Source organism: Anomaloglossus baeobatrachus, chromosome 3 (genome assembly GCF_048569485.1).
Source record: "Anomaloglossus baeobatrachus isolate aAnoBae1 chromosome 3, aAnoBae1.hap1, whole genome shotgun sequence".
Lineage (NCBI taxonomy): Eukaryota > Metazoa > Chordata > Amphibia > Anura > Aromobatidae > Anomaloglossus > Anomaloglossus baeobatrachus.
The window spans coordinates 182,443,257-182,465,426 of NC_134355.1; the positions used below are offsets into that span (position 1 = coordinate 182,443,257).

At 45.0% G+C, this 22,170-nt stretch overlaps 1 protein-coding gene across 1 annotated transcript in view; it reads right to left on the bottom strand.

Annotated features, from left to right (window-relative positions):
• Positions 1 to 715: 715 nt before the first annotated feature.
• The window catches only part of DPY30 (dpy-30 histone methyltransferase complex regulatory subunit), a 46,338-nt gene continuing 24,883 nt past the window's right edge, over positions 716 to 22,170 (bottom strand). Inside the window, exons 4-5 of the mRNA XM_075338182.1 lie at positions 14,756 to 14,898; positions 716 to 972 (exon numbers count right to left, since the gene is read on the bottom strand). Coding sequence (XP_075194297.1) covers positions 900 to 972; positions 14,756 to 14,898 — 216 coding nt within the window. The 3' untranslated portion in view covers positions 716 to 899. The remainder of the gene's footprint in view (positions 973 to 14,755; positions 14,899 to 22,170) is intronic.

Here is a 22,170-nt window from a genome sequence, read left to right on the forward strand (position 1 = left end):
TAACCTTTATTGCATACCTCCCAACCTTTGAAGAAAGGATAAAGGGACAAACTGCACAACATGCCGTGGCAAAATTTTGACAGTGACCCTAGCCACACCCATTTCGCAGTAAGGGACATTCAGCAGATGCCTCGGACTATTTATTCATAGTCACAGCAGCCAGAATTTTCTTATACTTATATAAGAGTCACTATGACATGTTGCTTATTTGTGCCTATAAGCAGTGTTCACACGTTGCCTAAATTCTGTTTTTTGTTTCTGCCGCTGTTTGCACCAAACTGCACAATAACAATCTTCTCTGGTTATTCCATTTTTGCTGCATTTTTTATACCTTTTCTCCATTATTTAATGCGTTTTTGGTTCAGATGCACATCTGTGTTTAAGTGCTTTTATTGTACAGAGAATAGGGCTGAGCGGATCTGTACGGTAAAAGTACGGATCTACACGGTTTCAATGACCTCTAGGTGCTGGGTCCGGGATAGAGACAAATCTGAAGTCTGGAAGCTACAGTAAATGGTTAGCCCTACCACGATGCACAACCGCCTGTACTTTGTTTGAACAGTGTGCGGAGTCCCTTTAAGGGCATGTGTTTTACACTAAACCTAGATGTTCGTAAAATGATCCCCCTTTTGCACTTTAACACATCAATTTATGAAACATGCTCTAGCTGTACCCAATACTAGGCATTCCAGTTAAAGAGATACAGATACCTGGATTATTTTAAAAAGCTTTATTTTGTCACTTTTGCAAATCTGACAAGTGCACAAGAGACATACTATGTAAAAAGTTAAATAAAATCAGTCCACTATGATCGAAGGTCACCGATTTGACTCAAGTTTTTTGTTTGACAAAAAATGAAAAAAAAAAAGTCATGTATAAATTTCAACAACAATTGATAGTTAGCTTCGCTCTTCAAACTGGGTCTTGTTTTTTAACAAGTAAGCCGCAAGGAATTCTATTGGATTTGGAGGCCTGTAGTGGGATAAAGAAAACAGAATAGTTTATTAGCCTTTGTAATGATTTCTAGAGTAGGCTTTAAATATAGTAAAAAAAAAAAAAAAAAAAAAAGCCTCCAACAAAACTTTTTGGAAAGTGTACACGCAAATAGTTCAATTATTTACTGCATTTTGGACTATACAAAAACACGTTTTTGCTTTTTTTTTTTTAACAGCCTGAACTCAAAGACCTAAGAATTTCTACGTACACTAAAAGGCCTTTTTCTCTCTAAAATAGTTCACAAATTTGTCTACATCAGTGTTGAGCACTTCTTACACAAAATAATCCATCTACCTCACAGGTCTGGCATTGGATGCTGATTACACAGCAAGGTGGATGGATTCAGCAAAGTAGAAGTGCTCACTGAAACAGAATATTAGAGAAAACAGCCTTTTGTTTACATTGAAAAAGTCAGATCTTGGAAGTTCAGCTCTTGAAAAAAGGGAGGAAAAGAAAGTTGTTCATAACTTAAAGGCTGAGAGCAGATATCAGTTTGCCACTATTTCAATCTGCAGATTAAGGGGGTAATATTCAGTTAAATAGCATTTCTGGAAGGGACTGGGTTCCCTTGAATTCATCAAGCCTTGTCATGGGAGGTGGGGGTCGGGACAACTACTCTGTCCACATTTGAAAAGTCTCACAAATTTCCTTAAGGTCTCACTCAGATGCCAGCTTCTCTCGTACAACATCTGATGTTCATCTGTAGAACTCATTCCTATTCTAGTTAATGGGACTGTTCACAAATATGTATGTTTGCAGACAGAATTTGGTTGGCACAAATTCAGAGATGTCTGATCTTTATCTGATCAAATTTAATAAAAAAAAACAAACAAAAAAAACACTGGACAGCACTAACCATTTCTTAAAAAGGTTCATTGCCTCCTCTTCCCCTTATTATTGAAAATAATAGCCTTATAACTAGAGTTGAGCGCGGTTCGTGGTTCTCCAGTTCGCGGTTCGAGTGATTTTGGGGGCTGTTCTGGATCGAACTAGAACTCGAGCTTTTTGCTAAAGCTCGATAGTTCTAGTTACATTCGAGAACGGTTCTAGCAGCAAAAAGACAAGCTAATTACTAGCTGGCTTTCCACTGTAATAGTGCAAGTCATTCTGACTCACCCTTATGAAATTTCAGCGCATAGTCTGCGGGAACAGCGCGTTCCGATCACTGCTGCTGGGATAATGGCGATCAGCATTTTTATTTTTTTCTGTTCCTTCCCTCCCAAAGCGCGTGTGTAGTGGGGCGGGCCAGCATGTCAGCCAATCCCATACACACACAGCTAAGTGGACTTTTAGCCAGAGAAGCAACGGCATGTGTGATAGGATGTCCATGTCACATGTCCCTGCATTATAAATACAGGCATCTGCCCGTCTGGACGCCATTATCTGCCATCTGCGTCTGGGTGTAAGTCAACGCTAGTGCAGCTCCTGTCTCCAATACTGCTGTGTACGCTCTACACACAGCGCTATACAGAATAGGGATAGGAGTTTCTTTCAGCCCTTGTAAAGGCTAATTACAGCAGGCTCAGAGCCATAGGTGACAGTCAGGTCCGTGGAAAGTGTTTTTAACAGCTACAGATAAGAGTGTCTGTGTAGCTAAGGTCAGGGAGTTCCTTGCTGCATTTCACCATTAGGAGGGATAGAAAGTGAGGCTTCATTTTCCTCTACACTGACCCACAACCCGGCCACTGTACCCTCCTGCCCTTTGCACACAAGCTCATTGTTACAAAGCCATTAGAATACCAAACACTGAGGAAACTTGGTGGCATCCTAAAAGTGGCTGTTGGACTTCCATTAGTGTCCCACTGGTGCAAATCTATGTGCAGCACCTCTGCATTGCACACTCAAACTCATTGTTACTAAGCTATACTAGCAAACTGCTGCCATTTTAAGGGCCATAGTTTCATTGTCCGGGATAGTTATTTATTCTGCTGTCAAAGGTAGACCACCGCTGCAATCTACACCACCTCTCAATTTTTACTAACACATTTTAAGTGGACATTGTCGCTAGCAAAATGAGTGGCAAAATGACAGATGCTGGTGGAAAGGAAAACAGGAGTGTTGGAAAAGGAAAAAAAAAAAAAAAAAGGTGTCCGTGGGGAAGGTGGCAAAGCTCCATTAACATCTGCTGAAGATAGACCATCTTCAAGCAAAAGTAAGATGTTTACTACTTTCCGTGGACAAATCGGATGTGCTCCCTTTTTTACGAACACGAACAACTGGAACAAAAAGGTAGATGTTGCCCAAAAAAAGAAGAAAATGCTTGAATGGATCTCAAGTGGTCCAAACAAGTGCCCTCTCCTCCACCTCAACTACCGCATCAAAAAAACACCAGTCCTCTGAGTTGTCAGCCCAATCACACTTGCTTTCTCCCAGCTCTCGAGTCTCCATCCGCCCTGCACAGTATGGTGAACAGAGATGGCTGAGTTTGCAGAGCTGTTCAGTCACACTATACCCTGGGAATCAGAGGTCTGCTCCCAAGCTACAGTGAGTACAGACCAGGAAATGGTCTGCAGTGATGCCCAGAACCTTTGTGACTCTGATTCAGGCCGTGAGGACCAAGTTTCTGAGCATAATGTTGACCCTTTGTCACAAACTGTAACACCTGTGGTTATAGACAATGAGGAACATACTGATGACGATGAGACGCAGATACCAGATTGGGATGACAACTTAAATATTCGGTCAGGGCAAGAAGAGGCTCGGTCTGAGGGGGAGGGGAGTGCAATCACAACGCTTGATGAGGAAGTTCTAGATCTCACCTACTGTCAACCCACAGTCAGGCACTCGGAGGTGGTCAACAGAGGCGGTGGAGGAGGATGCTACTGACGATGAAGTTACCTTGCGCCTTCCTGGACAGAGTCGGAGTACTGGTAGCACGTCTACAACTGCATCCTCAGCAACCACTGTGCCTCTGAGCACTAGTCAGGGTGGCTCAGCAGGTCACATGCCCTCTAAGCCTTGCCTAGCCTGGTCCTTTTTTGACATGGCAAAATATCGCTCAAATCATGTGATATGTAAAATTTGTCATGATTCTGTTAGCAGAGGGCAAAACCTCAGCAGTTTGACAACTTCTTCCATGAATCGTCACATAAATAAATATCATATGTCCCAGTGGGAAGCTCACCGTGCTGCAATGCGGCCTAGCGGAGTGGACCATCCACCGCCTGCCCCTTCCAGTGCATCCACGCGCTCTTCATCTTCTAGGACTGTGGGGACAGCTGTCACACCTGGTTTTCCACGCACAACTTCCACCACTGTAACCGCAACAGGCAGTTTGCTTGGTAGGTCGTCAGTTGGTTTGGAAGGGGAAACAAGTGCATGTGTACAGCTCTCTCAGACATCGATAGCACCAACGTTGGATGAAGGCAACATCATGTCTACGCCTGCACTTTCCTCACAAACCTGCATTTTTCCAGGGACACCCTACTCAACACCGTCTACACACAGCAGCCAGATCTCTGTCCCTCAGATGTGGACAAATAAAAGGCCATTTCCTGCGACCCATGACAAAGCCAAGAGGTTGACTTTATCCCTCTGTAAGCTCTTGGCTACGGAAATGCTGCCTTTCCGCCTGGTGGACACAGGATTTTAGAGACCTTATGTGTCGCTGTGCCCCAGTACCAGATGCCCAGTCGCCACTACTTCTCTAAGAAAGGTGTTGTGTGCGATATGCTGGTGTAGCGCAGGCACATCACCGTTTCCTTGAGAAACTCTGTGTGTGAACGGGTGCATGTCACCACCGATACTTGGACCAGTAAGCATGGACAGGGACGTTACATGTCGCTGACTGGGCACTGGATAACTATGGTGATAGATGGTGAAGTGTCTGCTGCACAAGTCTTTCCGTCCCCACGACTTGTGTGTCAATCCTCTGTCTGTCCAAGTTCCACCACCGCTTCTGCCTCCTCCACCTCATCTGGGTCCTCCACCTCCGCCCCAAGCCTGCCTGGTCAGGCCACCAGCGTTTGCACTGCGCAGAAGGAATCACGCACCCCTCATTACGATGCTGGCAGCAGAGCGCAACGGAATCAGGCGGTCTTTAGCTTGAAATGTCTTGGAAATAAGAATCACACAGCGGCTGAGTTGTGGGCAGCTCTGGAGACTGAGTTTAATAAATGGTTATCTCCACCCAACCTGCAGCCTGGTATGGCCGTGTGCGACAATGCTGCAAACCCGGGTGCGGCCCTTCGCCTGGGCAAGGTAACACACGTGCCTTGTATGGCTCACATGTTGAACCTTGTTGTCCAGCAATTTTTAAACACACTATCCCGGCCTAGATGGCCTTCTGAACAGGGCACGAAAACTGTCTGCTCACTTCCGCCATTCAACCACTGCAGCTGAGCGACTTGCATCGCTCCAGAAGTCTTTCGGCCTGCCGGTTCATCGCCTGAAATGCGATGTGCCGACACGCTGGAATTCGACTCTCCACATGTTACAGCGACTGTGGCAGCACCGTCGAGCCCTGGTGCAATACGTCATGACGTATAGCCTGGGCCAACGAGATGCAGAGGTGGGGCAGATCACCCTCATGGAGTGGTCTCAGATCAAAGACCTATGCACCCTTCTGCACAGTTTCGACATGGCGACGAATATGTTTAGCGCTGACAATGCCATTATTAGCATGACCTTTCCAGTCATTTACATGCTGGAGCACACGCTAAACACTAGTCAGACTCAGGGGGTGGGACAACAGGAAGGGGAGGAACTACAGGAGGATTCATATGTGCAAGAGACAACAAATCACCAAGGCGGCAGGCATGGGACCATGGGGGGGGGGGGGGGAACAGGTCAACAAGGGCACATGGTAGCAGGCGAAATGTTGACGAAGGTGCATTAGAACATGAAGAAATGGAGGAAGAACAGTCCATGGACATGGAAGACTCAGCGGATGAGGGAGACCTTGGTCAAATTTCAGTTGAAAGAGGTTGGGGGGAGATGTCAGAGGAAGAAAGAACGGGTAGCACTTCTATGCCACAAACAGCGTGGACTTGGTCCACATGGCTGCGCCAGACACATGAGCGCCTTCTTGCTGCACTACCTCCAACATGACCCTCGTATCGTCAAAATTAGAAGTGATGATGAGTACTGGCTGACCACACTTTTAGATCCCCGGTACAAGTCCAAATTTTGTGACAATTCCAGCCATAGAAAGGGACGCACGTATGCAGGAGTATCAGCAAAAGCTGTTACTCGATCTTAACTCGGCTTTTCCACAAAATACCCTGCTGCATGGAGTGAATCTCCCAGTTGTAACTCTATAAACATGGGACGGTCTCGTCATCTTCAACAGTCTAACCGTACCAGCAGCACCGTATCTGGTGCTGGTAACGGCAATTTTATTGAATCTTTTCATAATTTTTTTAGACCATCCTTTTCAAGGCCACCAGAGACAACAAGTCTGACACAGTCAACGGCTGGAGAGGATGATACAGGAGTATCTCCAAATGAACATCGATGCCATTACTTTGCAAATGGAGCCTTGCTCATTTTGGGCTTCAAATCTTGAAAAATGGCCAGAGCTCTCCACTTACGCCTTGGAGATTTTGTCGTGTCCAGCTGCCAGCGTTGTCTCTGAACGTGTCTTCAATGCTGCTGGGTGTGTGCTGACAGATAAGCGCACGCGTCTGTCCAGTGACAATGTGGACAGACTAACGTTCATCAAAATGATGAAGTCAAGGATCCACAAGGAATTTACTACCCCGGTGTCATCCTGGGGGACGGTTAAGTATGGCGTATTTTTGAATGTGCTTGATGAAAATCTACCTGGGAAGTGTACAACTGGGGCACAAGTGCTGCCACTGAAGGGGTGGGTGTGTGTGGGGCCCAATTTTTGGAAAAAAGGGAGACTCCGCTTGGAGTCACCTTGCGGTGTTTTAGATGATTTTAGAAGGGCATGCCATGCCTATATCTGTCTCGTCCTCTTTTTCCTCGTAACGCTGTTTTGTTTTGACATGAGAATTTGTTCTTGCCACTTTCCCATGTGTTTGTGTTGTGAGTTGTTTGTCACCTTTTGGACGACACCTTTGAGAGGGTGTTTTCTAGGTGTTGTGTGATTGCCTTCCATTGTTTCCTATGCGGTTCGCCGAACCGAACTCGAACGAGACCTCCGTTCGGCGAACCGAACCACGACCAGTTCGCTCATCTCTACTTAGAACTTGACAAAAAGTCAACATTTTAATTTGTTATAAAAAAAAGGTACAATTACTTTTTGTACAGAAAAACATCCAAATTAAAACCATACCTCCTACTGAAGGTTTACCATAAACATATTATAGATTTCAGTGTGTATTGTTAACCCCTTCATCCCCAAGCCTATTTTGACCCTAAAGACCAGGACATTTTTTGCAATTTTGACCAGTGTCACTTTGAGGTTATAACTCTGGAACGCTTCAACGGATCCCGGTGATTCTGAGAATGTTTTTTCGTGACATATTGGGCTTCATGTTAGTGGTAAATTTAGGCCGATATTTTTTGCGTTTCTTTGTGAAAAAACAGAAATTTCGTGAAAATTTTGAAAATTTTATAGTTTTCAAACTTTTAATTTTTATGCTCTAAAACCAACGAGACATATGACACAAAATAATTAATAAATAACATTTCCCACGTCTACTTTACATCAGAACAATTTTGGGGAAAAAAAAATAAAAATTTAAGGAAGTTATAGGGGTTCAAAGTTTGAGCAATTTCTCATTTTTACAACAAAATTTACAAAGCCACTTATTTTTAGGGACATCACATCACATTTGAAGCGATTTTGAAAGGTCTACATGACACAAAACACCCAAAAGTGACACCATTCCAAAAACGGCACCCCTCAGGCTACTCAAAACCACATTCAAGAAGGTTATTAACCCTTCAGGTGCTTCACAGTAACTAAACCAATGTGGAAGGAAAAAAAATGAACATTTTACTTTTTGCAACAAAAATGTTTATTTAGCCTCAAATATTGCATATTCACAAGGGTAGCAGGATTAAATGAACCCCCAAAATTTGTTGGGCAATTTCTTCTGAACACGCAGATACCTCATATGTGGCGAAAAACCACTGTTGGGGAGCACGGCAGGACTCTGAAGGGAAGGAGTGTCATTTGACTTTTTGAACAGAAAACTAGCTGGAATTGTTAGCCGCACCATGTAGCGTTTGGAGTGCCCCTGAGGTGCTGAAACAGTGGAGCTCCCCCACATGTGAACCCATTTTGTAAAATAGACCCCTCATGGAATTATCTAGATGTTTATTGAGCACTTTGAACCTCTGGGGGCTTCACAAAAGTTAGAGTTGAGCCGTGAAAAAAAAAAAAAAAAAAAAAAATTAACCACAAAATTGTTACTTCAACCAGGTAGCTTTTTTTTCACAAGGGTATCAGGAAAAATTGCACCATAAAATGTATTGTGCAATTTCTTCTGAGTACAGACACCTCATATGTGGTGGAAATCAAATGTTTGAGCGCACAGCAGGGCTCAGAATGCAAGGAGCGTCATTTGACGTTTCAAAACGCAAGATTGTCTGGGATAATTAGCGTATTCCATATTGTGTTTGGAGACCCCCTGAGGTGCTGAAACAGTGGAGCTCCCCCACATGTGACCCCATTTTGGAAACTAGACCCCTCATGGCATAGAAAAAAAAACGAAAAAAAAAAAACGAGCGCACGCATGAATGTTCTGAAAAAAAGGGGGAGGGGGGGTATGGAAAAATGTCCTGTCCAAACCAAAGTCAAGTACGACTGCTGATCAGGTACCCAATTGTTCAAGTTGTTTATTTGGGGTGCACAAAAAAAGCAAAAACTAGAGCAACAATTATGTACTTGATCAGCCAATCACGTAGCTGATCAGCACTTGGCGGCAAGCAGGTGGGGGTGGGAGTGGGAGATGCGATTGGGGATAGTTAGAAAAGAGCCACGAACAATACTTACAGGGTGGATCAGAACAGCGGCAGATGGGGGGGCAGCAGCGGCATATAAAAAGGGAGCATCTGTGAATGTGAGACGGTGGCGGCTGGGATACGGTGGGGCGGATGGGAGAAGGCGCAGTGGATGCAGGAGCGGCAGAGGATGGGGGGGTGGGAGGTGAGATTGGGGATAGTTACCCTACAGGATGGATCTAGGCAGCAGGATCACAGGAGATGGAGGCAGCAGATCGGGGAGGGTGAGAGGTGGGAGAGGGAGCGCGAGCGCACATCACGGGGGCGACCGGAGAGGGAGCGCACATCACGGGGGCGACCGGAGAGGGAGCGCACATCACGGGGGCGACCGGAGAGGGAGCGCACATCACGGGGGCGACCGGAGAGGGAGCGCACATCACGGGGGCGACCGGAGAGGGAGCGGGTAGCCGATCACGGGGGTGAGGTGGGGGGGACGCGCAGCAAATAACGGAGGAGAGGGGGCGGGGCCAAGCAGCACATAAGTGAGGTGAGGGGGCGAGCAGCCGATCACGAGGGAAAGGGGCTGGGCAGCAGATCAGGGGCAGCGGTGGCACTGTGGCAGATGGAGGGCGGCGGATCGGGAGGCTTTTCGCCGGTTTCATAAAGTGCAATGGCAGCGCGGCAACTTCTGGGTCCCATGCTCCGGTCACATAACAGCATGGGACCGGAGCTTGTCGCACTGCCATTGCACTGTCTATACACTCACTGTGCTGGCGTGCTGCAGGGACCGACAAGTGAAGCTGATGGGGGCGGTCACCGACAACAGGTCCACTGTGATTGGAGAGATCGGTTACAAGGCAGATCTCTCCAAATCAGAGCTACTGGAGCTGGGGGAGGGTGATCCAGTGAGGTCACCCAGCTCCAGCCAATGGCCAGTGCTACAGCTGCACTGGACAGGGCTGGATTTCAATCTTTCAGTCACTTTAAATGGCTGGAACATTACAGTGGCTGTGATTGACTGACGAACGCCGCTCAACCAATCACAGTCTCCGTAGGTCCGGGGAGGAGGCACCACCCCTCCTGAGGTCAGGTGCAGGTTCCCTCCTCCCCGAATCTGCGGTTTGTGTTAACTGATCGCAGTCACCGGAGGCTCTGGTGCCGCGATTCCGCCATGACGGAAAGATCAGTCCTTGGTCTTTAAGGCCCAGGGCACCATGACTGATCTTTCCATCCATGGTCGGGAAGGGATTAATACTAAGTATAGTTATAGCAGGCCTTTATCCTTACATTCACAATGTCAATAAATGTCACTTTTCTTTACCACATCAGTCAAACTTATAACAAACGGCTATTTACAGATGCCCAGTTGTAGACTCCATGCTCTTAATCTGCCTCACACTTAGCCAGCTTTGTGTAGTGCTAGAATTTAACAGAGGAAAGTACAAAAATCTTTCACTGCTTCTACTTTTAATGGTGAACTGACAGCGGATCAGCATGAAATGAATACTGAGAAATCCTGATAACCAGTGACTTGCTTAGGATGCTTTCACACTTGCGTTGAAGGGCATCCGTCGCACTGCGTTGTGTAACAGATGCAATGGATGCGTTGCATATAGTGGCACAACGGATGCTACAGATTGTACAAAATAACGCAATCAGTTATTTTTTTTCTTGACTGTGCACATCTAGGCATGCACAGTTGTGTAAAGACGGATGCGTTAATGGAATTCGTCAAACGACAGATTCCAGGGCTGTGGAGTCGGTAAACCAAATCTTTGACTCAGACTCCTCAATTTCTCTTGCTCCGACTCAGACATATTGCTTATAGTTAGGTGAAAAATTTATTGTAGTACATGAACGTGTATGTGAGCATCAGACATTTAATAATTGTTATGATACAATAATCAATATATTTGGATAGAACAAAATAGATTTATTGGAATACAACTTTAGAACTGTAATATGTAATACACTATGTAATATACAGTAGATTATACATCTTGTATTACATATTTACAATTAGTTTGTGTTCTAAGGTTGTATTCCAATAAATATATTTTATGTTCTATCTAAATATCTTGATTATTGGATCATAAAAATAATTAAATGTCTGTTCACATTGTACTACAATACATTTTTCACTTAAATATAAGCATACTAAATATTATTTAGTAAATTATTCAGCACATTCTGCATTGCACTACTGTCCCCAATTTATTATATATTTTAGGAGTTGGAGTCGGTGCATTTTATACAGACTGCACCAAAATGAGCTCCGACTCAGACTCCACAGCCCTGACAGATTCTAACGGAATCCACCACCATAGGCGTCCATTATAAAAACAACGGACGCCGACGGAATCCTGCAGGTTGCTTTGACACTCCGCCAAGCGCAGAAAAAAACCCACTACATGCAGCGTTCCATCCGCCAGGTGGGTGCAACGCAACGTCGGCAGACGGATGCAGCACAAGGCCATCCGTTGCTATCCATAGCTAATGAGTCTATGAGGAATAAAACTTTCCTGCAACGGTTACCATAATTCCTCCATTCGGCGGATAGCAACGGATGCCGTTCAACACAAGTGTGAAAGCAGCCTTACACTTGTATTGAGAGGCAATACCCAGTTGTTGGTTTCTGGCTGGGAACATACATACAGCACAATTGCAGTCATGTTTCAGCTGTTCACGGCTCAGAAATCGTCAAATTCTTGCAGTGCACTGTGTGCACTGGGAGAATTCATAACACTGCAGTCAGTGACTGCAGCCTTAAGCAGTGCGCACGTTCCGTAATTTCATGCATTTCTGCTGCATATTGCACTGCAGCGTAAATGCATGCGTCCTCAGCACAATCTATGAAGATTGTGCATAATCCATCCACACGTTGCGTTTGAGAGCACAGCGATTTGCATGCTGAAATTTTGATCCAAAACGCTGCGCTCAAAAAAGCAACATGTCACTTATTTGGTGCGCTTTGGATGCTGCTCCCACTGTCTATGGGAGAGGCAGCATCCAGAGGGCATGAAATCAGCATTTTTTTCTGCTGACACGCTGCATCTATTATGCAGTGTTTCTGCAGCAATTTGAAGCGCACATGCACTGCCAAATCGCTGCAGAATATTTGTCACAGCAGTACGCAAAGTGCGCACACAGCCTTACCGTCAAATACCAGAAACCTTAAAATGACATTTAATAGTAAAGTAGTTATTGATGTTAACAGTTTTTAAATAAGTGCTTAGTGTTACCCCAGAGTACAAAGCGTGAAGCTACTATGCACTCGCTTTTACAGCATAAAAAGATCAGCCAGACAAGTCAAGCTGAGCCAAGTTATAAGCAATGTATCCTACTAACAATGTGTCCATACGGCTTCTTTCATGCTAGTAGCATTCATGGTCTGAGATGTTCATACTGGTCATGGGTCTCCTGCCCCAAATAAGCTTATATCTATATGGTCGCAGGTCTCACTGGCGCTCAGGCAGTCTGTACCCTTTAGAAGGCATTTTACCAAGTGGTCTGCTTCTGTCAAAGGTGCATTTACAAACTGCATCTGGATGGTTTTCCCACTAAGGCAACATTCAAAGCAGGTTCTGTTCCCCAACGAGCACTTTATCAGGGGCTTCCATGCAAAATACCTGGAAAAACTTTAGATATTTTTAAAATGTGAACATTTGAACTTCATTTCAATCCCTCTGGTAGATTGACAATAGAACTGTCAAAAAAAAACAAAAAAACAAAAAAAAAAACAAAACAAAATGGGGGTCAAGCAGAGTCCTAGGTTCATAAACTCATTAGGCCTCTTTCACATATTAGCATTTTGAATCAGTGTCTCATCAGTATTTGGATGGAACCAAGAGAGGAACTAAGACTAACACCAAGAGTCTCCAAAACACAACATGTTTTGGCATCCAAATACTGATGAACCACTGATGCAAAATACTGACGTGTGAAAGAGGCCTTGGACATAGTTAAATTAGCAGTTGGCTGAATAAGGCACACAAGTTTATATGACTCGTCACACAAAGTGTTAAGTACAGGAGTAAGATCTTATTCTTGTTACCCGCAAACCCTCAAATATGGACATAAGCAAAGCACAATGGCCCCTATTCATCAAGACTATTATTCATGCTAGTTTTGATGTGAGGACATGAAGTTTAGAGGCACATGATTCATTGTGGAGTACACAAATGAATCAAGCACATCAGAGGAGTGTCATGTGCATGAGCACCAATTTCACTCCAGTCCCCAAATGAAATAGGAGTCATGAATTTAATGAGTGGGCATTGCCACCCCCAGCGTGTCCAGTTGCATGTGGAGCCAGTATCATTTTATTGTAACCCATGGTATTTGTATATGAGTAGATCTGCATCACCTGGCCACCATACAGTTGATATAGCTACTAAAGCATATAAAAGCTCGTTGGCTCAGTACAAAACACACACGCACGCTTCTATTGATAACTGATCTGTTACCCAGATCCAAACCAGACATGTCTCCATATTACTTATTTTGCCAAGAGTCAACAAACATGTACATGTGAAGAGCTCCAGAAATGAGGATAGTCAATTTTTCTCCATTTTAAGGCCTTAGTAATTTGTCAATTTGTCAGTTTTACATTCTTATTTTAGTGCTTAATGTTACATGCATCATTACTTTAATTAAGTTAGGGAGTTATATATTCCATGCAAAAGGAGGAGAGAGAAAAAAAAAAAAAAAAGCCCAAACCATAAGTGACAATGCTGTGTGATGTGTTTTTTTTAACCACAAAAATGTAGCGTTTTGCGCCCCCCCCCCCAAAAAACAAAACTCAGCAGCAATAACTCAAAAAACACATGTGTTTGTGCATTTTGAGGTGTTTTACTTATGCGTTTTTTCCATTACATTGAGTGAAAAAAATGCAAAAAGGATTGACATGCTGCATCTTTGTGGTCACCACAAAAACTCAGCAAAAGTTAAATCTCATACTTTGCTGGGGAATGAAATTTTGAGACCCAAAACTGCACCCAAAAATAATTGCGCAAAAAACATAACATGCGCATATAGCCTTACAGAAACCTGACTTTTTGATATGGGTAGTCTTAGATTTGTGACTAAGCTAAAAAAAAACAAAAAAAAACAACTTCTTAACACCTTTTTTTTTCATCCGAGAAACAGAACTACTTAAAGGGGTGGTTCACCCATATTTTTTCATTTTCTATATCGATATTATATTGAGAGACCATGTTTCTCTCAAATACCTTATGTTGGCAATAGTGCCTGTGAGAAGCGCTATTACAGCCCACTGTTCCCCATGCCCCAGGGGCTCCTTGACCTCTGGGATCCGGTGACGTCACGTCAAGTTCCTGCTCATGTCTCATTGCGGCCGGCCCCAGTCTTCCTGAGTGACTGGGCTGTGGGCGGTGTTTCAACGCTTGTCACAGCAGAGTGTGTCTCATGCTTGCTGCGCTCTCCTGTGAGGGAGGAGGGAGCTGATGGGCTGTGACGAGCGGTGAAACACCACCCACAGTCCACTCACAGACACTGCGGCCAGCCACGGTGTCAGTAACTTGTCGTCACCGGATCCCCGAGGTCACAGAGCATGGGGGGGGGGGTAGGCATGAAGAACAGCGGTCTGCAATAGTGCCTCTCACAGGCACTATTGCCAACATAAGATATTGGAGAGAAACATGGTTTCTCAATATAATATTGATCTAGATATATGGGTGTACCACCCTTTTAAAACACTGATAAAAGTGATAAACCAATAAAAACCTCTCACTCTTTACATATAAAAACAAAACGATCAATGACCGCTGAATAAGATTTCATGGCCCATTACATTAACATGATTCCTCAGAAGTGGTAAGTTTTGTACTGCTCAAGATAACTTCATATCCTTGGAAAATGTAACGACTTCAGTTGGTTTTACCTCTCTTTTGCTAGCACAGAAAGGCCTTGTAGAAGTATTGGAACCACTGTCTGATCAAGATATGCTCGTGTAGGCAGAGCCTGTAAATCCACTTTCTGCTTGGATACTTTTTCTGTGTTCACCTTCTCATTTTCAACTATTCTCTAAAAGAAAGCACAATTTAGGCATCACAAATGTTTAAAAACTTACAAAACTTTCACAGAATCAGATCTTCACTTAGATAAGCAAATACTGCAAGTACTGCACCTATGAAAAGGGAAACCATCAGCAAAGAATCAAAAAAACATCAGTTTACCTGCAGAAAGTGGTGAAATTCAGGTAGTTTTAAGGGGACGCATTACCAAAAATGAGGTTTTATTAAACTTTAGTCTAATTATATGCATTTCCTTACTTTAGATCGTATCTAAAAACACAAAAAAAACAAAAAACAAACAAACACACAACTTTGATTTTTGGTACCCAATTTTCAATTGAAGCATGCTGCCATCTTGTGGATCGCACAGCTTCTCATTGAAATTTCTGCCCCACACATTTTCCTTATAATTAAAGGAAACCAGTCACCTGGAAAAGCGCTATTAACTTGCAGATATAAGGGTGAATCTGCAGGTTAAGAGTTTGAATCCTGCCCAGTGCCTGACCAAACTCCACAGCAGGACAAAAGTGAACTTTGCTCTCATGAGACCGTTGAGTTTCATAGGGGGGGGGGGGGGGGGGGGGGAATAGTAATTGGGGAGTCACCACACTGTGAATGTAGAGCTGCGGCTGTTAGCATACCCCCTGCACTGACTGACAGCTGGTACTAATACTGAGTGGCAGTCAGTGACGGCAGTTTACAGCAGTTAAGTGGTGACTGAACTGAGTTCAATGTGTCCAGGCAGGATTAACACTATTAATTTGCAGTTTACCCTGTATCTGTAGGTTAATCGCATATTTGTTTTTACTTTTTTTAATCAGGCGACAGGTTCCTTTTCCATTTACTTCACAAAGAGTGCACTTTGACACTTCCACTACTCCTACCAACCGACATCCTGCTCTACACACTCTGGGTCTAACAGTGGGCATGTACATGTGTGTACAACCAGCAAGTGTAATACACAGGTACGGAGGTGTATGACAGGGATCAAAGTGCAGCAATAGGTGTAAGGCTGGCTTCACATCAGCTTTTTTTGCCTGAAGGCAAAAACGCAAACTGCACGTTACTGGATCCGTTTTTTTTTTGGATTCCAACACATGCCACAGCTTGTGACCTGAACGTTTAACTGGATCAGTCTACCGGATCCAGCATAAAAACGTACCGTTCCCTTGCGTTTGCCTGCAGTTTTTTGGCTTCGTTTTGACGGATCCGTTTTTTTCTATGTCATCTGCCATTCAGCTTTGCTACATGGCCGCTGACAGTAGACAGAGCCGCACGATAAGAATGATGTCGGATGAACTTCACCCAACTTCATTGTCATCCCGCGGCTCTGTCTGTGGCATGGCCCCTGATTTTCGGTCCCCGGTGAAGATCTCATTGGTGACCGCAAATCCCAAGAACAGAGGTGATATGCGCCATCAGCGGTGCCGTCACTGAGGTTACCTGCAGCCACAGCAGAATTCCTCCCGCTGAGATCTGTGGCCGCAGGTAACCTGAGTGACGGCACAGCTGATAGCGCGACTCACTTCAGTCGCTGCGGGGAGCTCACAGAGCGGTCGTGGTCTGTGACCGCTCTGTCAGCTTCTGATGTAGCAGAGCTGAAAGCATTGTGGGACCTCTGTGGATTACATCGGACATGGAGGGGTATTTGGGGATTTTATTAAAATGGTGAAAGAGGTTGCTGTTTTTTTCTTTTATTACAAATAAAGGATTTTTTGGATGTGTGTTTATTTTCTATAACAGGTTAATCATGGAAGATATCTTGGGGAGACATCTGCCATGATTAATCTTGGATTTAGTGGCAGCTATGGGCTGCTGCCATTAACTCCTTATTATCCCGATTGCCAACGCACCAGGGCAATTCGGGATGAGCCGGGTACAGTCCTGGGACTGTTGCATCTAACGGATGCGGCCATTCCGGGCGGCTACTGGCTGATATTGTTAGGCTGGGGGGCTCCCCATAACGTGGGGCTCCACATCCTAAGAATACCAGCCTCCATGTGGCTTTACCCTGGCTGGTATGAAAATTGGGGGGGGGGGGGGGGGGGGGAGGAAACCGCACGTCGTTTTTTTATTTATTTAACTTCATGAATTAGAGATTAGAGGATAGAGGATAGAGATTAAAAGAAAAAAAAACAAAAAAAAACCCAAAACATGTGCTTCAAACCATGTTTATAACGGCAAAAAGGATCATTCCAGCCGCATACAACCGCAAGTGAGAAAACAGGATCCGGCACTAATTGAAATACATTGCAGCTAGTGCTGCAATGTACAGGATCCGGTGAGCTGCAGTTTTTGGATGGAGGCAAAAAACGCTACATATTGCGGTTTTGAAACATGGTAAAAAACTGCAACTCACCAGATCCAGACTCTGCCGCATGCAAACGCATGTTGCCGCAAGTCCATTGACATTTAGCTGACAATGGATCCGGCAACATGAGTTAAGTTTTTCTGCCGACCGGCAGAAAAACGCTGATGTGAAGCCAGCTATGTCACTTTACTACTGCTAATTAAAAAGACAAAACACACCTCAGTGAAATTTTAGATTTCACACATTTGTAGGAGACAGTCAAAACACTACCCACATGCCTTCATAATTGCCTTTCAAGAGATTGTCAGCACAGAAATACTGTTCAAGCCGAGTTGAGACGCCATGCATATGGTGGGGCTAATTATACACCTTCCCACCTGCTTGTTTTCCATCTGTTTCCACCCTTCTCTGGCTCTATAAAGACAGAGCTGTCAAAGAAGAAAGGAGGGTGGAGATAGAGGAAAAACAAGCAGGTGGGAAAGTATTTAAGTGTTGGGCCTGGCCATTATGCACCAAGCGCCTGTACTTTTAGAGTCACTGTGTTGACAGCCCCTCTAACTCCTTCACAAGGTAAATTTTGTGGGGTTTTCTGCACTCTTGTAAGAGGTATAACTTATTTTCCTATCCAGTCAAATACTTTTTTTAGGACAAATTTTACTTTTGAATGACAGTTCATTCTATCATGTGATGTACTTCTAAAGGCAGGAAAAAAAATCCAAGTGCATTTTCACTGTTCTTTTATTTACCATGTTCCCTACACAGTAGGGATGACCTGTGAAAATGATTATTCAGATCAGTACCATTATGTATATGTAAGGGGGTGGTTGTGGTATGAAAAAACCCCCTCTGAAGACCTCCAACCCAGATTTAGATTTTATGCCATTTTATATGGACATTGTAAATGCAGCCGGTGCCATCTAGTGGCTGAATGGGTACACTTGTTTGTAATGCTGAATGTGTGTTTCTATGCCTTAGGCCCCTTTCACACATCAGTGATTCTGGTACGTTTGTGCTTTTTTTAAAACGTACCAGAATCACTGACATACGCAGACCCATTCTAATCAATGGGTCTGCTCACACATCAGTGATTTTTCACTGAACGTGTCTCCGTGCAGCGTGCACGCGTGGCCATGGTTCTGCACGGAGACATGTCAGTTTGTCTGGCATCACTGATGATCCACGGACCACACTATGGTGTGATCCGTGTGTGATCAGTGAAACACGTACAAGAAAATCACGGACCTATTAAATATTAAAAACTATCAACTTGCCTGCGATTCGCTCTGCAGCCTCTGCTTTCATCTCTCCTGCCTGGCTCATGAATATTCGAGAGCAGGAACTGCCAACCAGGAAGTAGGTGCTGAGAGCGGTGGGCGGACGCTGGAGAGCCGTGGAGATCAGCACCATGGACAGCAGCAGTGAAGACAGGTGAGTAATGTCCATATGCAATCACGGGTTCACGGATTGCACATGGACGACCCACGTGTGCTGTGAATCACGAACACTGAGGGACATGTGTGTTTTACACGTCAGTGAAGAACGTCAGTGTTTTTCACTGACGTGTGAAACGGCCTTAGGCCAGTTTCACACATCAGTGAAAAACACTGACGTTTTTCACTGGCGTGTAAAACACGCATGTCCCTCAGTGTTCGTGATTCATGGCACACGTGGGTTATCTAAGTGCAATCCGGGATCAGTTCTCCGTGGCCCGTGATTGCACTTAGAGATTAACTCACCTGTGTGCGCTCCCGCTCTCCATGGTGCTGATCGCTCCCGCGGTGCAGCATCCGGCCGGCGCTGACCCCCGCAGCAGCTGCTTCCGGGTCGGCTGTGTCGTGCATCATGAATATGCGCGACAGTAATGAGCCGGCTCAGAAGCAGCAGGCTGCACGGGCTGCAGAGGACATCGCTGGAGCCGGGTGAGTAAAAATGATTTTTATTTTAAAAGCACGTTTTTTTCTGGCACGTGTTTCACAGACCACACCACTGAGTGGTCCGTGGGACATCAGTGATGCCAGAAAAAAAAAAATGGACATGTCTCCGTGCAGCAATCACGCATACGCGGGTACGCCGCACGGAGACACGTGCAGTGAAAAATCACTGATGTGTGATCAGACCCATTCATTATAATGGGTCTGCGTATGTCAGTGATTCTGGTATGTTAAAAAAAAAAAAAAAAGGTACCAGAATCACTGACGTGTGAAAGGGGCCTTAAAGTGTACTGTCTTGTATCTTATATTGACATACTACATTGTGTGAAGGGTATAGACAAAGATGTAGCAGAATTATTAAAGTGCAGGTAGATTAATAGTGCTGGTGGATTGCAATAGTCTTGTAGCTCGGTGGCATTTCCACAGCAGGTACACTAGGGGTTTAGGCAAGGTTTAGCCCCTGGGAGGAGCTTTGAGACTAGGTCCCTGTGATGAGGGAAATGGTGGGGGAGAAGATGGCTGCCTGAGGCTAAGAACACACATCCGGCTTTTCTGCCATTTGTTGGATACGGCGCGCTCCCGTACAGTGTATACAGTATAGTGGCTGCGCTGCAACTTCCTGGTCACATGCTCCAGTCACATAACAGCACGTAGGTAAGGATGGTTGACCTCGGGGAGATAAACACCCAACACCAGAGACACCATCACGTGTTTCTCAATGCAGTGACACTAGAACAAGGCCCCCTGGGAAAATATGCAAAACAAGAATGCCACGGAGACACTATCACATGTTTCTCAACGCTGGCAGGAAACTAGCCAGATCTTTCACCGGGAAGGAACAACCACGGGAAGGGCAGTCTCCAGTCAAGGAAACCGCCGCCTATACCAAAACATGGTATCCATCCACAGACAGCTGTTTCGGGGTATTTGCCCCCCATCAGTGTGGAGTAGGAAACTGGCAACTAGTTTCCTACTCCACACTGATGGGGGGCAAATACCCCGAAACAGCTGTCTGTGGATGGATACCATGTTTTGGTATAGGCGGCGGTTTCCTTGACTGGAGACTGCCCTTCCCGTGGTTGTTCCTTCCTGGTGAAAGACCTGGCTAGTTTCCTGCCAGCATTGAAACATGTGATTGTGTCTCCGCGGCATTCTTGTTTTACATGACAGCACGTGACTGGAGCTTGTCGCGCTGCCATTGTACTGTATACACTGTACTGGGGCGTGCCGGATCCGACAAACGGCAGAAAAGCCGGATGTGTGTTCTTAGCCTTAGGAGCAGGGTGTGCGTAGTGCCGGGGGTAGACCGATCACACTTTGAGCAGGTCTGTTGTCGGTGACCTGCTGGGCGACATAGGGGTTTCGTAGGACCCACTGGGCACAAGGCAGCGAGCACTGCTACTAAGACCCCAGGCGTTTAATGGGAATGGACTAGTCGGTTGGTAACAGAACACAGCCAGGAGCAGTGACAGCCAGAGGAAGTGCAGTATTGTGCTAGTATGCACAGGAAGAAAGGAGCAGCTTGAAAGTAACTACTAAAAGGGACAGATATAGGAATGGATAAAGAGGAAAGATTTTAAAGTGATTGTAACTTGCATGAGAACCCTGCCATAAAAGTACAGTAAAGTTGTGTTAAAGAAAAGAAAATTTGATTGTAGTCATCTTTTTGATTGACCCTGAACAAGGAGTCAAAGGATCCCGAGATGGTAGGTAAGTGGACGAACTCTTGACATCTACTGGGCCCTCAATCTGCTCATAGCAGGACCAGGGGGTTGCAGGACACTGACCACAGCACCCCCTGTTGTGACCCTGTTTACATAATTTACAATGTATTTATATTTTTTTTATTTAAGTGGTGTCACCATTTTCAGAGACCCCTTATTTTTTGCAACCTGAGCTAACATTTATGAAAACCATTTTATTTGGGATAAATGCAATGTTTTGACTGCCTTTTATTTTATTGCAATGTTGCAGAGGCCAAAACTCTAATTTATTCGATTTTCTCATGCTGGTTACTGATCATTCATTTTTGTATTCTGATAGGACTTATCAAATGCAACACTCCCATATGTGCATTTTTTAAATTGTTATTCTTAATGGGGCAAAGAAGGGAATTTTGTTTACTTACCGTAAATTCCTTTTCTTCTAGCTCCAATTGGGAGACCCAGACAATTGGGTGTATAGGCTATGCCTCCGGAGGCCGCACAAAGTATTACACTAAAAGTGTAAAGCCCCTCCCCTTCTGCCTATACACCCCCCGTGCTCCCACGGGCTCCTCAGTTTTGGTGCAAAAGCAAGAAGGAGGAAAAAAATTATAAACTGGTTTAAAGTAAATTCAATCCGAAGGAATATCGGAGAACTGAAACCATTCAACATTAACATGTGTACACAAAAAAACAGGGGTGGGTGCTGGGTCTCCCAATTGGAGCTAGAAGAAAAGGAATTTACGGTAAGTAAACAAAATTCCCTTCTTCTTTGTCGCTCCATTGGGAGACCCAGACAATTGGGACGTCCAAAAGCAGTCCCTGGGTGGGTAAATAATACCTCATAATAGAGCCGTAACGGCTCCGTCCTACAGGTGGGCAACCGCCGCCTGAAGGACTCGCCTACCTAGGCTGGCATCTGCCGAAGCATAGGTATGCACCTGATAGTGTTTCGTGAAAGTGTGCAGGCTCGACCAGGTAGCCGCCTGACACACCTGCTGAGCCGTAGCCTGGTGCCTCAAAGCCCAGGATGCACCCACGGCTCTGGTAGAATGGGCCTTCAGCCCAGAGGGAACCAGAAGCCCAGCAGAACGGTAAGCTTCGAGAATTGGTTCCTTGATCCACCGAGTCAGGGTTGATTTGGAAGCCTGTGACCCTTTACGCTGGCCAGCGACAAGGATAAAGAGTGCATCCGAGCGGCGCAGGGGCGCCGTACGAGAAATGTAGAGTCTGAGTGCTCTCACCAGATCTAACAAGTGCAAATCCTTTTCACATTGGTGAACTGGATGAGGACAAAAAGAGGGTAAGGAGATATCCTGATTGAGATGAAAGGGGGA